At 34.1% G+C, this 17,333-nt stretch overlaps 1 protein-coding gene and 1 long non-coding RNA gene across 2 annotated transcripts; one reads left to right on the top strand and one right to left on the bottom strand.

Moving 5' to 3' along the window:
* Positions 1–11,371: 11,371 nt before the first annotated feature.
* Positions 11,372–14,858, bottom strand: LOC141708964 (uncharacterized). The gene is made up of 4 exons (XR_012569677.1): positions 14,709–14,858; positions 12,510–12,602; positions 11,536–11,597; positions 11,372–11,435 (listed from the first exon to the last, which is right to left on the bottom strand). It is a non-coding gene; the product is annotated as an uncharacterized LOC141708964 (long non-coding RNA).
* Positions 13,464–17,165, top strand: LOC141708963 (glutathione S-transferase L3-like). Its single transcript, XM_074512832.1, has 10 exons — positions 13,464–13,599; positions 13,701–13,775; positions 14,063–14,123; positions 14,852–14,938; positions 15,595–15,693; positions 15,774–15,876; positions 16,033–16,109; positions 16,270–16,377; positions 16,663–16,743; positions 16,841–17,165. The coding sequence occupies exons 1-10, from the start codon at positions 13,589–13,591 to the stop codon at positions 16,850–16,852; spliced, it is 714 nt and encodes a 237-aa protein (XP_074368933.1). The 5' UTR covers positions 13,464–13,588; the 3' UTR covers positions 16,853–17,165.
* The last annotated feature ends 168 nt before the right edge of the window (positions 17,166–17,333 follow it).

Here is a 17,333-nt window from a genome sequence, read left to right as displayed (position 1 = left end):
ATAGAATTCCTATCTTTTGTGACAACACAAGTGCCATAGCCATAACAGAGAATCCTGTACAGCACTCAAGAACCAAGCACATTGATATCAAGTACCACTTCATTAGGGAGCATGTCATGAATGGTACAGTGGAACTACATTTTGTTCCAAGTGAACAACAAATTGCAGACATATTTACCAAGCCACTTGATGAATCAACATTCACAAGATTAGTAAGTGAGCTAGGTATGCTTAATTACTCTTAAAATTCATGTCCTTATTGCAATTTGAATTGAAGCCTGAAATATATTAGTTGCTAGAACAAATTTGACTTTTAACAAAGTTTATTCCATCAACGGATGTTTCCAATCCGTTGAAAGTCAAAATTGCTCTATCAACGGATATTCATTATCCGTTGAAAGACAAATACATTTCTGGAATTTTTATCCGTCAACGGATAAAACTGAAGTACCTTTCAACGGATGACAATTTGCCTTATCCGTTGAAATGTCACATCGGTCGATTCAGGTGTTTCACAGCCGTTGATTCTAATTTCTTAACCGTTGATACTCATACATACATCTGCATGTATTGGTTTTAAAGGTAGTTGTTAGAATACTTACAGTTTATTCTTAAACGGCTGAAATTCACTAACATATACTTATTGATTAATCTTTTACTAATTTTTTTTTTGAAAGCATATAAGCCCTTCTGATTTTTCATTTTTACTTTACGCTTTCTTAAAATTTCAAGCATTTACCATTTTCTCTCTGCAAAACCTTCAAGTTATTCTCTGCAATTTCTACTCACAACAATGGCACCAGTCGTGAAAATTATGTCTCAATCTGGGTTCATCTATGAGAAGAACAATTTCATAGCTTTGGTAGAGAAGAATGAAGCCCATTCAGACTATCACAAAATGATGGACTTCATCAAAAACTGTAAACTTAGCTATGCAATGCTGGAAGCCCCAACGATTTACTGTGAAGTAGTTGAGGAGATTTGGACAACTGCTGAGTTCAACTCCATAGATATGACTATCTCCTTCACTCTCAAAGGTAAAAATCACTGTATTAACTGTGATGATTTACAAGCATGTTTTAAATTACCTGAGAACAATGCCATGACACCACACACTGATAATGATGTATCCAGCATGTTAGATTCCATAGGTTATTCTCTTAACTCTGCTAGTTTAGGGAGTATTAGAAGAAAAGGCCTTAGGAAAGAATGGAGTTTTCTTGGGGATGCCTTTATAAAGGTTTTCTCTGGGAAAATTAGTAATTTTGATGCCATAACTTCATCTCTTGTTAATATGCTCTATATGCTTGTTTCTGATAGGTATTTTAACCTTAGCAACTATGTGATGCTAGAATTGGGTACTAGATTAGGTAACAAAGCTAATAGACCTAATAACATCTATTATGCTAGATTCTTTATGTTATTGGCTAACCATGTTGCTGAAGGTTTGGTCATAATCAATGAGAATAATAAACTCAAGTGCTGGGCACAAGAGAAAAGAGTTCTTGCAGATTTATTGAGAATGGATCTCAACAGCAGTGTGCCATTGGTATATTTACCAATCATGAATGCACCTCAGGTAGGTGAGGTAATTGCTTCTACAACTCCTACTTCTTCCAACCCCTCTATTTCTTTATCTTCTAGTGTGGCCATGAAATCTGTGACAATGCCCCAACAGATTTCTACCAAGGTCACCAAAACTAAACTTTCAAAATCAAAGACAAAGAAAACCACCTCTGTTGTTTCTCAAAAGACAACAGTTGTAACACCAACCATTAACCCTGAGGGGAGTGAACAGGGTGTGAGTGGTGAGGGGAGGGGTGAACATCAAAGAAACCCCCAGGATAAGGAAGGAGAGTTAAGTGCTTCCCAAGCTAGCCAAGCCACAGTTTCTCAAAAAGCTGTGGTGGTTGAAAAGGTATCTAGCACATCCCTAGTTGCATCCTCCCAAAAGGATGTTACTATTGAAAATAGTTCCCAACCAGGAACACAGAATAAACGAGGGAGGGACACTGAAGCCAAACACTCACCAACAAAAGCTTTTATTAGAAGAAAGAAGGCTAGAACCCAATCTTCTACACAGGGTGCACACACTGCACAGATACATCCATCTGTATCTATGCCTTCTCAAACTCAGTTTGATGTGGCTCCAATAAATATGGAGTCACAGCCCCATTCTCTCACAATAATCACACATCAATCACCAAACACTTCATCACCATCTCTGGATGTGGATATGTTATTCCCATCAATTCCTGATTCTCCCTCTTTACAACTCAGGGAGGAGCCCCACTCAAATACAGGTGATCATCATCTCTTAGATGATTTGTTGGATCACCCGCAAATTCTTTCAGATATAATTGAAGGATCTGTGTCACCACATCTTAAATCAATCTACACAGATTCAACAGTTATATCACTTTCAATTTCAACTTCTTTTCCTTCTTCAACGGATATCACTCATCCGTTGACAAGTGGTTGCTCTTCAACGGATAAGCTTAACAGCAGTTATCCGTTGATAACATCAGTTTCACCTTCAACGGATATTCCACATCCGTTGATAGTCTCTCCACACATAACTGAATCAATTCCAAGTGTAGAAGACATGAATACTGTGCAATCACTCTTAGGATTGAGGGAGGGGAGTGAAAATTTGAGTGAGAGGCTGGGTTGCTCCCAGGCAAAAGGAGAGATTGAGAGCTCAAAAATGCATGCTATTTCTTCCAGCATGGCAAAAGTAAGTGAGAGGAGTACCACCTTAGTAGGTGAAGGTGAGGGAGTGAGTTGTGTGAGCCAGGGGGAGCCCCTGATGCAAGAAAATAGAGAAAAAGAGAGAAAGGCAGGTACAGTAGATATAAGGGTGGAACCAGCCATTGCTAGTGAGTCAATGATTGTGGATGATGCTGAAAAGGAAAGACAATTTCAGCAACATTACAAAGCTGTAATTGATAACATTTCCTTGGATGCTGACACTTTTACTCATCCTGTGTCAGCCTATCAAATGTTGGCTGCTCAGGGCAATGAGAAGGCAGAAAAGACACTACATCTAGTACACACAACAGAATCTCTTCAAAGGGATGAAGCTGCTATTAACAAGATGCCTTCTACAGCTGGTGAGCCATCTGAGGAATTTGGAGTAAATTCTGATGATGATGACTCTGTTTCTTTTGGTGGAAGCATGAACTTAGGGGGAGATGAAGGCCCTAGTTCAATTCCAAATCTACCTGAATAGGCTTTGACAAAGGAGTATAGATCAGGGGAATTCAATGTCTCCTTAGTCAAACAAATCAACACTATTCAACAGGCCATTCAGAACACTTCACATGCAAGTATCAAGGCTATCCTTCAAGCTCACCTGGACTCACTGCATCTCATGAAGTTGCAGCAAGTAAAGCAGAATCTGAGTATGGATGATCTCAGGAAGGATATTGCTGACTTGAAATCCTACAGTTCTGAAAAATTGGATTCAGTCATGCCCTATGGTACATTGCAGGACTTGGTTTTGAGATTGAAAAAGGAATCAGTTACTGAGAAAAGGCTGGCCAAGTTGGAAGACAGAGTTCAAGTTATTGAAGATTCTGTGGCCACCATTCTTCACAACCAACAATCTCAAACCAGTCTCCTAATGCAGCTGGCAAAAGCACAAGGCTTGACCCCTCTCCTTGATGATAACAAAAAGGGGGAGAGTAAAAGGGAAGGGGAAGGAGAGCCATCTACAAAAATCAAAATATCTAAAGTGCTAGTTCCTGCCATCACTACTTCTCCAATCATTCAAATCAAAGGAAAGCCTGATGGAATTGATTTGATTCAGCTAGCAGCAGCTGAAATTCAAGTGAAAGAGCAAAGGAGGAGAATTGATGAAAGGTTGCAACTGTTGTTTGGCTCTACACAAGATAAATCAACATCTGTGAAATATAGCACAAAGATTGAACCAATCAACATGGAGCTCAAGCCAGTAGGGAGACATAAGGATGGAGAAGCTTCTTCCAAAGAACTACAAGCTATAATTCTCAAGCCCAATAAAAGATCCAATAAGGACTCTACAAAGAATCCTTTAAAAGAAGTGGACTTTCCTCCTCCAAAAGCTGATGAGAACAAGCTTTTAGGTAGGAGTATTGCTTATCTCAAAGAGACCATGGATGAGGCTGTAAGGAGAAATAGGGCTATTATCTCTAGAGAGGGAAAGAGCATATGTGTGATGCAAGGACATCCCAAATTCTCAATAGCCAAGAAGGAAGAAGTCAAACAACTAAAGGCTGACAAAAGAGCACAAGCAAAGCTTGAACAACAGCTAAAGTCAAGTCAAGTTGAAGAAGAGAAAGGAATTGAAGTCAGGGGTGAAGACAAGATTGCAAACCTAGATGAGGTTTTTGGGAGTATATTTGGTGAGAGTATGGAAGAAAGAGAGGAATGGCAGAAGGGAAACAGAAGAAAGGCCAAGGCACATAGAAGGAGTGAAGATAATACTGAAGTAACCAAATCTATATCTAAACCACTACCTTCCATACCTGAACCTCTTGTTGCTAATCCCACTATAAACATCCATGGTGAACCAATCATTCCAAAAGAGGAACCTATTGATTGGGACACCATCAAATTGCCTACCTTTCTAACCACTCTTCCACTACCAAAGAAACAGAAAAGAAAACTCAAATCTACACCTCCCATAACCTCTAAGAAATTCACTCAAAAACAAAAGCCTAAGCCTAAGCCATCCATTTCTAAAGATGATTATGTTCACATCTGTGACATAAAAGAAATTTCAGACATTGAACTCTATCTGGATGAGCTGGAGGATGTAAGAGGAATAGCTGCTTACAGACAGCTACCAGAGAGATTAGTGTTCAGATACAAAGGAGCTGGGGAAAGAACATGGCCTCTCCACAGGATTCTGAATGAAGGCTACTCTACCTTGATTAGAGTCTTTTCAGCTATACAAAAGGATTCTGGCTTTACCAGAACTGCCAAGACTGAAATTCTCAACAAGATTGCCAATATAAGGAAAACTTGGAGGGAGCCCAATGCTTTACCCAGGACTTTACTCATTCAAGAAAGGGGAATTACAATTCACAAATCACCTCATTGGTTGATGGAATTTAGAGATGATAAAGGAGTCAGAAGATTTTTCAGACTTGAAGACCAACTCAAGATTGCCAGCAATGAAACTCTCAAGGAAATGCAATCTAAGTTGGATATCAGTGTTGCAGATGAAGCTGAATTCTTCAGACAACTCCAACTCCAAATTGAGGAAAATGACAAAGGGCTAGGAAAGAAAACCAGGGAACAAAGAAGAAAAAGATGATTTGCTCAGGCTAAAGGAGTATCCTTGGAAATACTGTAAATCTTCAATTTCCTCCTAGAACATACATTTTTGCAGCATTTTCAAATTTCTACTTAGTTTCAATTCATATATCTGTTAAGTGTTTTGTTATCATCAAGTTAACCCTGAATTTATGCCTACAATTCTTATAGACATAAATAGGGGGAGATTGTTAGGAATATATGTGCATTAGTTTGATGATATGTTTAACAAAACACTTAAGTAGAAATTCAGTGTCTGTAGCCTCAACGGATAAGACCACTTTGGCTATCCGTTGATGGTGTAGCTTTACTTAGAAATAAGTCTAGTGTTGTAGCATATTTCAGTCTCTGTATTTAAGATGTAATTCTTAGAAGTTGAGAGAAACTATGAGTCATGTTGACTACTAGAAGATATGCAGATAGGAAGGCCAATTGTAAATATTTCATGCCTTGTAATTTTGTATAAATGAAGTGGTATCAACGGATGACTTAAAGACCTTCAACGGATGAGAAGCTAAGCTTCAACGGATGTCTCTAAAGCTTCAACGGATAATATCCTTCAACGGATGAGTGCATCAACGGATGAAAGCTTCAACGGATGTTCTGTTGATTAACCGTTGATAAGTGGTAGTTGTACCTACAAACAGAGGCACGTGGGTGAACAGAGATAACTGAAATGTGGCAGCCTAATTTCAGGAACATCAGAAAAAGCAGCCGTTCTACTCTAGTATAAAGAGACATTAAGTCAACAAAGTACTGGAGTGAACTGGAGAAGAAACAAGTGGAGATCTTACTTTATTATTTATCTTACTTTATTATTTTATATATCCTTGTCTTCACTTGTAAATTTGGTAATATATAAACCAAGTAGTAGCTAGTAATTAGATAAGAATTTTTCCAGAGCTGTTTAGAAAAATCTTGAGAGAAAAATTATCTAGTTTGTACTAGGATGCAGCTGTGATCAAATTCTTAGATCACAGAATTTCTGAAATACCATCTCTGGTGGAACAACAAATCCACCAGAAAAGTTTTTAAAGGTTTATTGTGTTCTTTACATTTGTGTTTGAATATATATCTGTCTGTATCAGCTTAAAGCAATTTACACACTTGTTCATCTTGAACACACAGTCTTTATAAACTGCTCAAAACTTGAAAAAGTTTTGAGATTTACATTCAACCCCCCTTCTGTAAATCTCATTATTAGTTCTCTAGAAATAACAATCCCTTTTTATACCTCTAATTTGCTCAAGTTGTGGTTATCAGTATAATCTAGGTATGCTTTTTACTAGAATTTATAGTTAAAGGTTTTTTTTTTTGTAGTGCCCGTTAACCAAGAAATTGAAATCCTGCATAATTTATTATTTCATATGTTGAACGAAGACTCGGTAGGGGGGTTGTTTCTTTGTAAGATTGTTCTCATTAGGAGCCGACCTCTCCCTTCAAACTTTTGGTTTTCTCTTTGTGCCAAATGAATTAGTGTGCAACATCTCCTCGCGAGCTCTACTGTTGCACATGACTTGATAAACCAATAAAAGTGAATCATGGTAAAGTACTAAAGCCTGTAATATATGCTGCTTTCAGCTCATCCAAGTTTCAATACATAATTTGGATGATATATCTCATTTTTAAACAAGATTAAAGTTTAGAGACTAAACATCGTACATAACTCACCATGAATCGATCACATTCTTCGTTGTATAAGTTTCTTTGTTTTAACCATATTGAATCTTTAGTTCCGGTCAAGGATTCTTTTAACATTATATTTTTTTCCAATTGCTTTCGTGATCTCATCCTCTTCCAATATATTTTATGATTCCCTTTGTATTCACAATATTGATAATAGAGTTCCAGACAACTTAACCATGATTTTTATATAAGTTATTTTAATATACCAAAGCACTTATAAAAAAATGTTAGATATAATTATGTACCTCAATTACCTGTTTTTTCTCCATATCCAACCAGAATATTTGATTATTTTTCTGATCCGTGCTTCTAATTTTGTACTTAACTGTGATATTCATGTTAAGCTTACCAATGGCCCTGCTTGATGGCAACTATTTATACCTTACGGCCTATAAATCCAAGAAGGATATGTTAGCCTCACAAATAAGTGTTTTTTGGAATGAGCTTGAATTACTTATGAAAGGAGTGCATTGCCAGTGTGGAAGGAGCTCAGCCTGGCTCAGCCTAACATAGGTTAAGCTGTTAAGGATATGAAAATGAAAGGAAAAAAGATAATAGATATAGTCAAGAAAAAAGTAATCTTGCATAACAAAGTTTCAACCTCTGGGCACTAGGCACTGCAGTGCAGAACATGGAGAACAAAACTGGAACATGGTGGATTATTTTTTAGCTATGTTAGAAAAATTATTGTTCTATTTGTTATGTAATTTGTTGTTGTCCCCGTGCTTTTATCCATACATTTTTCTAAGTTTAGTTTTATTTTATCATTACAATAGTTTCAGGAATTTTCAATTTAATATTTGGGCTTCATTCTAAGTTTGAAAAATTACAAAGTCTGTAATTTTATATATAGATTTGTTAAAGTTTCAATTAATACTAATGAAATTTTAAAGTAGTTTTGATGAAAAAATTTGAAAAGCACATGTATGTATTCAGTAAAATTAAAAATATAACATTGAACAAGAGAGATACATTTTCGGTTATTATAAAATGATTAAAGTATTAATTATAATTACATATTTTTTTCGAAGTTTACATTTAAAATGAAATTTTTGACCACTTTCTATAATTAATGTGTTATTAACAAAAGGATCACAAACTACATCCTTTTTGAAGTAAACCAAATAATGAAATCTTTTAATCATTTTATTGAAGTATTTATCAGTATAAATATAGTATAAATATGAAGTGTTCACTGTGATTTTTTTTTTAAAAATTCGTGCACAAAAATAAATTTAAATGGGAAATATGACCGAGGCAGTGTGCACAATCTTGCAAGGGTGTCAGGAAGGCCTCATACATTCTATAGTCGTTGCGGGAGATGTTTTGTTCAACATGTAGGTTACTTTGAGAAATTGGGTTATCAGTTTTTGTCACATGCATCTTTAACTATTGAAAACCTTTACAAAGTAATTGTGCCAGGAAGCTTTTCTGTTGTTCCTCCTTGAGGGATAACAACCAGCAATATGTGGTAAACATAAGGTTGAAAGCCATTGTTATTGATCCCAGAATTTTAACTTTTTTTGCCCTAGGTGGGTCGAATACATATGACATCAGGAGCAGTCGGATACATTCTGTAGATAGACCCTTTCATACATGTAGTCCCGATCACATGATTAAAATTCATCATATTCACTTCACCAGATTGTTTTCCTTTAATGTGATATTCATATCAAGCTTATTAATGAGCTTAAATTATTTATGAAAGCGGTGCATTTTCGAGGTAAATATTCTTTCAGAACAGAGACTGTTGTGCAGCGCAATGTAGAGGAGAACAAAGCTGGAACATTGTGATTTTTTAGCAATGTTAAAAAAATTATTGATGCAATAATAGCAAGTGTTCTATTTTTTTGTCCTAATATTATTTTTCACAAGTATTTTTGAGTTTAGTTAGTATTTTGGGTGATTTAAAATTTGAACTGCCATGTAAACTTGAAAAAATAAAATTAGTTTATATGAATACTTTTTATTGTATTTAACTAATAAAATTATTAAGTTCATTCAAATTATGTATAAAACAATATTGGATAGATAAAAGTGCAATATTAAACTATGAAAAGTTTGGATAAATTATGTAACCTTATGTAATATTGATTTTGAGGTCAATTATCTTTTGATATTAAAATATCAAATATTGAATGAATTAATGAAAATCTCCAAAAATTTAAAAAAGAGATAGTGTGATATTTATATGATATTTTTATGCATTTCAAAATATATGCATACACAGTTTATATTTTTGAAAAATTATATTTATCTGCATTTCAAAATCATTGTAATATATTATATAATTTTAAATTTTTTACAGCAAACTATGTCGAGAAAAAATATATTTTAATTTTAATATATATTTTTCAATAATTAATTTTATAATGCTTAAAATAGGAGGTGTTAAGGTGGATATCAACAATATTAAAATGAACTTTTTATATGTTTTGTATATGTATTCAGGTAAAATATTATGGTTTTCAATTCAACAGTTTTAAAATAACTTATATTAGTATTTATATCTTTTAATTTTCAAAAATTTAAACTGCGAGGTGTCGCCGTAAGGCGACGCCGAGTAATATTGCACTATTTTTTTATATTTAAGTTATATATATAGTAATACAGTTAGAGAGTAATTTTCAAAAATTGATTTCAAATTCACATGTGTAAGCAATATATGTAGAAATGTAACATTGTAGTTTTCAATTCAACTGTTTTAAAATAACTTATATTGATTACTTTCATTTTTTAATTTTCCAAATTTTAAACTACGAGGTGTCGTCGTAAGGCGATGCCGAGTAATATATAACTAATTTTTTTATATTTAAGTTATATATATAGAAATACAGTTAGAGAGTAATTGACACAAGTTAATTTCAAATTCATATAATGAGATCTCATTTTCTCTAACAAACTGATTCCAGCCACTTGAAAACCTAAAGATCTTCCCCGATTTGACGACACCAACATACCAACTCCCGGCAGCAGTTCTCAAATTTACCATGTCACCAGCTATCCATTATCCATTTGGTGATTCAATGTAGCTTGGGATATACTACAATACAAATGTAAAAAATAAGTACAAGTCAAAGTATTAAAAAAATAGGGCAACTTTGTTATAAAATTTTATAAAATATTTCCGTACCACTCCATGAGATGTGTTGTCCACATTGGATGTTGTCATGACAAGGGTAAAAGTCATGTTCTCATTGTTGTGAACATCAACTTCCAGGTTAACAGGAAGTTGGACAGGTTCATCAGCAATCTCCATCTCTGACTCTTTAGTATAAATAACATTAAATTCAAAAAAGAACGAATATGTAAGTTTAAAATTAATTACATGATTTGTATAGTATATATAACCTGAACTTTGGGAATCTTGGTCAAGCATCATTACTTCCACATTTGATGTATCAAATATCATGACAAAAAAATTTCCTTCACCAAAGTAGGTAAACAAAACTTTGTCAGTCTCGTTCAAACCATATTCTCGCACAAGATCTTCAAGGCCATACATCTTTCTCTCAGTTTTGGAACACGTTCCTTCATATCGACTTCCATTTCTCATGTAGAACTGGACTTTAGGTGATAGCAGCTTCCCAAAGGCTCTCCAGAAATGTGCATGAATTGGCTATCAAAGATCAAAGATTAATAAAGTACCAGCTTTTACATTTTACTAATAAATGGATAAATTACTAAAGTGCACAGAATTATAGGCTCTGTACAAGTGGATATGGCCGATAACACTGTAATCTACTTTTTTTACCTAAATATCAGAAACATAAAATAACCGACTCCGACAGGAAATGGTGTTCTTACAATTTCTCCATTTTGAAATACAGGATTGTTAAGAAACACCAGGAACTTCCATCCTATACCAATCATTACATCTGAAAAAACATATCATTCATAAGACACTTTATTTTTATCATAGTAGTCCAACAAGATTTTTATGAAGTTTGTGTATAGTACCTTGATCATAGAAAGTGCCGCGTGGAGTTGTCCTATTCTTGAAGTATATAACCTCGCAGAGGTCATCCTTCAAACAATTCACAAAGAATTTCCCGTTGCCCTTATAAGAGTAAATCAAAGTGGAATCGAACAAACCTCGACAATCAATGTTGAACTCTTTCATGTGACAGAGAGACTGTTCCGACTTCTTGTAATTCACATAGGTTTCATGTCCATTAGCAAGTACAAGAATTACTTTACTAGGAATAGATTCTCGAAGACTATTGACAAAGTTATCAGGTAGTTTCTGGAAATTGACAAATTTATTTTCACATTAGTACTTTTAAATCATATAATATCATTAAACTCTTCAGGTATGCAATAAGATCAAATGATAGTAGAATGCACATTAGCATAATATTAGTGAAATATACCATTTCACGAAGGTCTCTGTCATCACGTGGCAGAGTTACAAAGAACGATGGATTTTCCTCGCTAAAGTACCTAAGCTGATGTAATGTTGGATAAAGAGCACACATAATATGTAGAGTTAAAAATTATGAATATACTATAGTACATTACAAGGATTGATAGTGAATGTTAGTTTACCATCTCTGAATATTTCAAGGTTTGCATGTTTGTACTACGGAAATCAGTATTTCCACTCATATCTGCAATATAAAGAGGCAATATAGCTCATATGAAATGACAATGATTGTATATCAGAGCCTCTGTAACACTATCATCTCCTAATCCATCTAAAAAGTAGCAAGATTGTTCCGATGTTTACTTGCCAGAAAAATTGTACTAAATCAACTGTCAATTAAGTAACAAGAATGAGGAACACATTCGAATCATTATACCCATTGCAACAAACTAAACTTTGGAAATCTGTCTATGGTATCACGACTGAAAAAACAGAGTAGAACAACAAGTATTTACTATTACCAAAGGCCATTGTATTCACCATTACTAAATTATCGAAATTCTACACCGAGTATAACACCAAGTACTGTACAATTACAGCAGAGTATCACATATCAAATGACTTGGTCATGACTTTAAACAAAATAAAAAACTACAATTGTGAATTCATATATCGAATTATACAAACCTTGATGTTTACTATTGCTAAAATTAAACATCAATTTTCTCTGCTTCTCACATTGTGCGGAGACTACTAAAAAAATGATAAATGGGGCACCGAGTATAACAAATAATGTACAATTGAGGAAGAGTGCCCCATATCAAATTTCTTACCATGATTTTAAACAAAAGGAAAAACTACAATTGTGAATGCATATATCAAATAGAACATACCTACATGTTCACTACTCATAAAATAAAACATCAATTTGCTCTGTTTCTCAAATTATGCGGATACTACTATTCATAATCCGATCAGATTAAGTCTTTACATGCATCAATTAAGACCAATACAACTTGAATTACATTCTCAATGATCATACAGATCAGACCAGATAAATTAGATAAACTACTATAACAACCGATTGAGAGAAATTGAAGCATACAACCGAACTTCAAATTAAAGAAACAGTAACAGAGGATTGAGGAATTAGTACCGTAGTGTAGATTATCTGAGGATTGAGCTTGGTATGAGGATTGATAGACCTTCTACCCCGGGGATTTAAGCAGAAATCGAGATGGTCCTATATCTGCATGCAACCCCTTTTGTACATTAGACAGAAGTAATACATTCAACTACTTTTGACCTATATCTTTTTTATGAATCAATAAATAAATTTGTATTGTATGACTAAATAATTTAAAAATAATTTAATTTAATTACATAATAAATCAAATGAGATATGTTGAAAATATTTGAATTTTACATAATTATTAGAATAAATTTAAAAACATAATTATTTGTTTATTGAGTTGTGGATGAAATGTTTTGTTAGCGGAAAAAAAATAGTGATTACTAATTTTATAATTATAATATATTACATCATTTTTGAATATAATACGTAAATTTTTACAACTTTAAAAGTTAAGACTTTAACATTTTTTAAGTAAGGCTTTGGCATTTTTCATAATATAGTTAAAATTATATAAGTTATCGACGAATTTTTTGTGTTAGCGGACAAAAAAAAATATTTAATGTATTTTTTAAAAAAGTATTTTAATTAAAAAAAATATATACTCAGTTTTGTTGTAAAAATTATTAAAATATTGACTACTGAAAACGTAAAAGAGAAATGTTAAAATATGAGTTAAGAGACTTTTAATTGGTTAAATGTGAGAGAAAGAAAACTAAAATAAAATATTGAGATTTAAAGTTAAACTATAATATCAATTTTATATTTCAAAATAAACGGAACCTAAATAACTTTAATAAATAAATTAAATAAAACTAGAAGATAACCGTTTATGTTATAAAAATTAAAAATTTCCGAGAAAAAAAATTCAAAATTTAAAAAATATGGAACGCGCGCTTCGAACGGAGAATGCGCAAATGAGGATAATGTGATGCAGCAAGACCTTGACAATCTCGAATCAGACTACGAAAACTGACCAGATACATCATTGGACGTCACTGCTGGCGAAATCAATATAGTCAAATCTCAAACTCACTATATATATTACAGTACAACACTCATACAAAACCGTTTTTAATTTATTTATTCTTCGTCCTTGATCAATGGCTGCTCCGTAAGTTTCTTTCTTCATATTAAATGTTTCATAATTTGTTACGACAAAATGTTTTGCTGTACATTTTAATTTTTTTTATCGTTTCTTTTGTAATTTTGTAGAAATGTGTTAAGTGCTCGCCCAGTAGAACTGGATTCTACTTCTCAACCACCTCCTGTCTTTGACGGTACCACTAGGTATCTTTTTGTCTGTGTTCGCGCGCTAAAACTGTTCTGTAATTGTTCGTAGCGTTACGAGTTTTGTATAATTGTTGATGGGTTTGTAGGATACGTGTCAATGGGCACGTGCTAAGAAAGTTTAATTGATGAGTTGTAAAATTTTTATTAACAGAGATTTTGTCCATAATTATTAATTAACTCTTCACCAATATTTTATTGACGCCTCATCAAGTACTTACCTTAGCATATGTCCATGCACACACTAGAAAAATCGATTGTTGATTTGTTAATTTGTTTTTGTATAGGTTGTATATCAGCTACATATGCCCGTTTGCTCAGCGTGTTTGGATCGCCCGGAATTTGAAGGTCTTTACTCTTTCTATTACATAATACTCTCTTGTACAGCTCAAATTAACTTGTTTTAAAGTTTTATGATCAAATTAGAGGTTCGGCCAAGCGAAACCTCTAATATTGGTTGGTGTTTGGTGGTTAGCGGATTCAAATAGCGGTTTGGACCCGATCCCCTAATTTTGAAAAAGCTACTTGGAGGAGCTTTTTCAATTAGAGGATTGACATGTGTCTAGTTAAATACAAATAGCTATTTATCAAACAAGTTTAGTCGAAACAATTAAATTGAGTCTGTTAATCAAAACAACTTACTCGATCAGATAGTCAAAATAGCTAATTCCATCCGCTACCGCTAACAACTAATTGCCAAACAAGGTCGTAGAATTTAGATGTGTACTTAGGTCTGTTTTGAATTTATTGCTGCTAAATCTGAAGGGGTTAATATAACTTTTGCAAGAAATAAACTTGGATTGACATTTAACCATGTGTCCTAAATTTTTCTTGCTATTTGATCTAGGAAATAACATTTAAACGAGCTTATTACTAATAAACTTTGATTTTTTAAGGGGAGGTTATAGCCCCTCTTCTACAATGGGTATGTACCTGGACATGAGTGTCCACTTGCGTCTGGCCTTAGCTTAGATGCAAATCCTTTTTCTCATGCCCACTACTTTGATTTTTGCAACGCATATATTACTGTCAGAATGAGTTTGGAATCGTTGTTAATGTTGCATCTGGAAATGCAGGGACTCCAAGACAAGATTGAAGTAGTGCCTATTAACCTTCAAAACAGGCCTACCTGGTACAAGGAAAAAGTATATCCAGAGAATAAGGTAACACATATTTCACCATTCCTAATTATCAATAATTGCTCTGTATCGAGATACCAGGAAACACACAAAAACAATATCCCTGTAATATTTTAAAGTGCAGATTATTATGTTATGTTCTAATAGTTTTGTTTAAGTGTTGACACCAATAATTCTGCAAATTTAGGGGGTCGTCTGTTGTAAATTGAAATATATTGATAGTCACCTTGTGCTTATAACTTAAGAATAATTGGGAAAGGTTTGTAGAATTGTGCAAATATTGGTTTCATGACCAGATCACTGCCCTCGGAATCTTTGATAAAGACCAGTAGGAACCTAACAATGTAGTAGGCCCTCTCGCTCTCCCTCTCCCTATCTTACCATTACTCTGACTTAACTGGTTAGATAGTTTCAGCCTTATTAAGATTATCAGAAGATTTTAAAGCTTTATCAGTTGGAAGGCATCTATGTATTGAGTGCTTCATAACACTTAGACGTTCTTGGATTATATTATAAACTATATAGGATTACCACTTTCATCTACTAAAATTGGTTCATTTTCTTAACATATCTAGTGAGAGGGATGAGTACATATAAGGGTTGAGGATTCTATTATTATTACTTCTGCATAATTGATGAAAAATTTGCAGTTTCTGTTGCTAATTCCTTGTCTCTAATAGGTTCCATCACTAGAACATGACAACAAAGTTACTGGGGAGAGCCTGGATTTACTTAACTACTTAGACAATCACTTTGAAGGGCCTGCCCTCTTACCCGAGGTAAGATGTGAAGGCACATTCATCCTTCTTCTTGCCTATCTTCTAGATCCAAAAATTTATAGTTTTTTTTTGTAAACCAGGACCCTGCTAAAAGAGAGTTTGCCAAAGAGTTGATATCCTACACGGACAAATGGACGTCAATAGTGTTTGGTTCATTAAGAGGGGATCCTGTTAAAGAAGCTGGTAAGAATTGTTATTCTCTCTATCCCTAGATTTGTCATACATCGCACCCTTCTCTATCTCAATTCAGGGGTCCAACTATTCTGTTGGAGTAGGCTGAGTAGCTAATCTGTCAGAAGCGTTGTGTATGGATTTAATAGAATCTAAAATCTGCTTCAGGTGGTGCTTTTGATTACTTGGAAACAGCTCTCCATAAATTTGATGATGGGCCTTTCTTTCTTGGCCAGATCAGTCAGGTAAGTGTTTTAGTTTTTTTTGCACCCTATTTCTGTCATTCATGATATTTTTTAGTGGGCGCACCGAAGTATGCAGTATGTCACGGGCATATTCCTGAAGAAGTGCATATGTGTTCCTTTAACTGATAAGTTCACTTTCCGAATTATCAATTGTACTCAGGTGGATATTGCCTATGCTCCGCATTTTGAAAGGGCTCATCTCTTCATTGAAGATGTGTGGAAGCATAATATTTTGTCTGGCAGACCTAAATTAACAGCATGGTTTGAGGTATGCTAATATAACAGGTTTATTCTTGTGCACAAAGTGAGAGGCACTACTCTAATATAATTTTCCATTGAACATTCAAAGTACAGTGTTAATGACTCCCATTACAGTTACAGTGTATCTGAAAGAAACAATCTCATTACGAAACAAATATGTGAAATCTGTCTTGGTTTTGTTTACTTTGCCTAAAGGAGAACGAAATACTAGGGGGACCTGGAGTCGCAAGTATGCTATCAGTTCAAAATTTCAATTGTCAATTTTTCTCATTCACGGATTATGTGCTTGCAGGAACTGAACAAAATTGATGCTTACACGCAAACAAAAGTTGATCCCCAGGAATTATCTACACTCTACAAGAAGCGCTTCTTGGTAATTTTTCATGCTCAACTCCAAGAATACAGAACTTCGAGTTTCTTACTTGTGTAGTGCTGAAAAAGGTTTTTAACTTTCTATTGCTCCATTGCAGGCTCAGAAGTGAAAATGACGGGTTGCTCAGAAATAGTCCAGTGTTTAAAAAGTGAGCTTTAGTGATTTTCACATATCATGTGTTCAAATAAGTGGGATTTCTATGCTTATCCTGCGTCTTAGCTTAGCTTAATGCTCAATATTCTCCAGATGGATGCCGATGTATTGATAGTTTGGTACTTCATATACATATTAGTTTTGTACGCTTGACTATTATGGTACTTTAGTACTCCTGGCCTAAAGAGAAGTCTGCTCTCTGGAGATACGATGTTATATTTGATGTAAAAGTTTTCCATTGTTGAATAAATTCCTTCGTATTTGTCTCAGCCATCACTCTCATGTGTCGTAACAGTCAAAACATGTAATGCAGACAGGTTCCTAAAATTTACTCACTAATTGCTATGATGCCAGGGTTATTGACTATGAAACTATGAAAACTCAGACACCATAGAAAATCGTATTTGGTAAGCATTGTCTATATACTCAAGCAAGGT

Source organism: Apium graveolens, chromosome 2 (genome assembly GCF_009905375.1).
Source record: "Apium graveolens cultivar Ventura chromosome 2, ASM990537v1, whole genome shotgun sequence".
Taxonomy (NCBI): domain Eukaryota; kingdom Viridiplantae; phylum Streptophyta; class Magnoliopsida; order Apiales; family Apiaceae; genus Apium; species Apium graveolens.
Note: the sequence above shows the minus strand (reverse complement) of the source record. Positions and strands in the feature narration are given on the sequence as shown.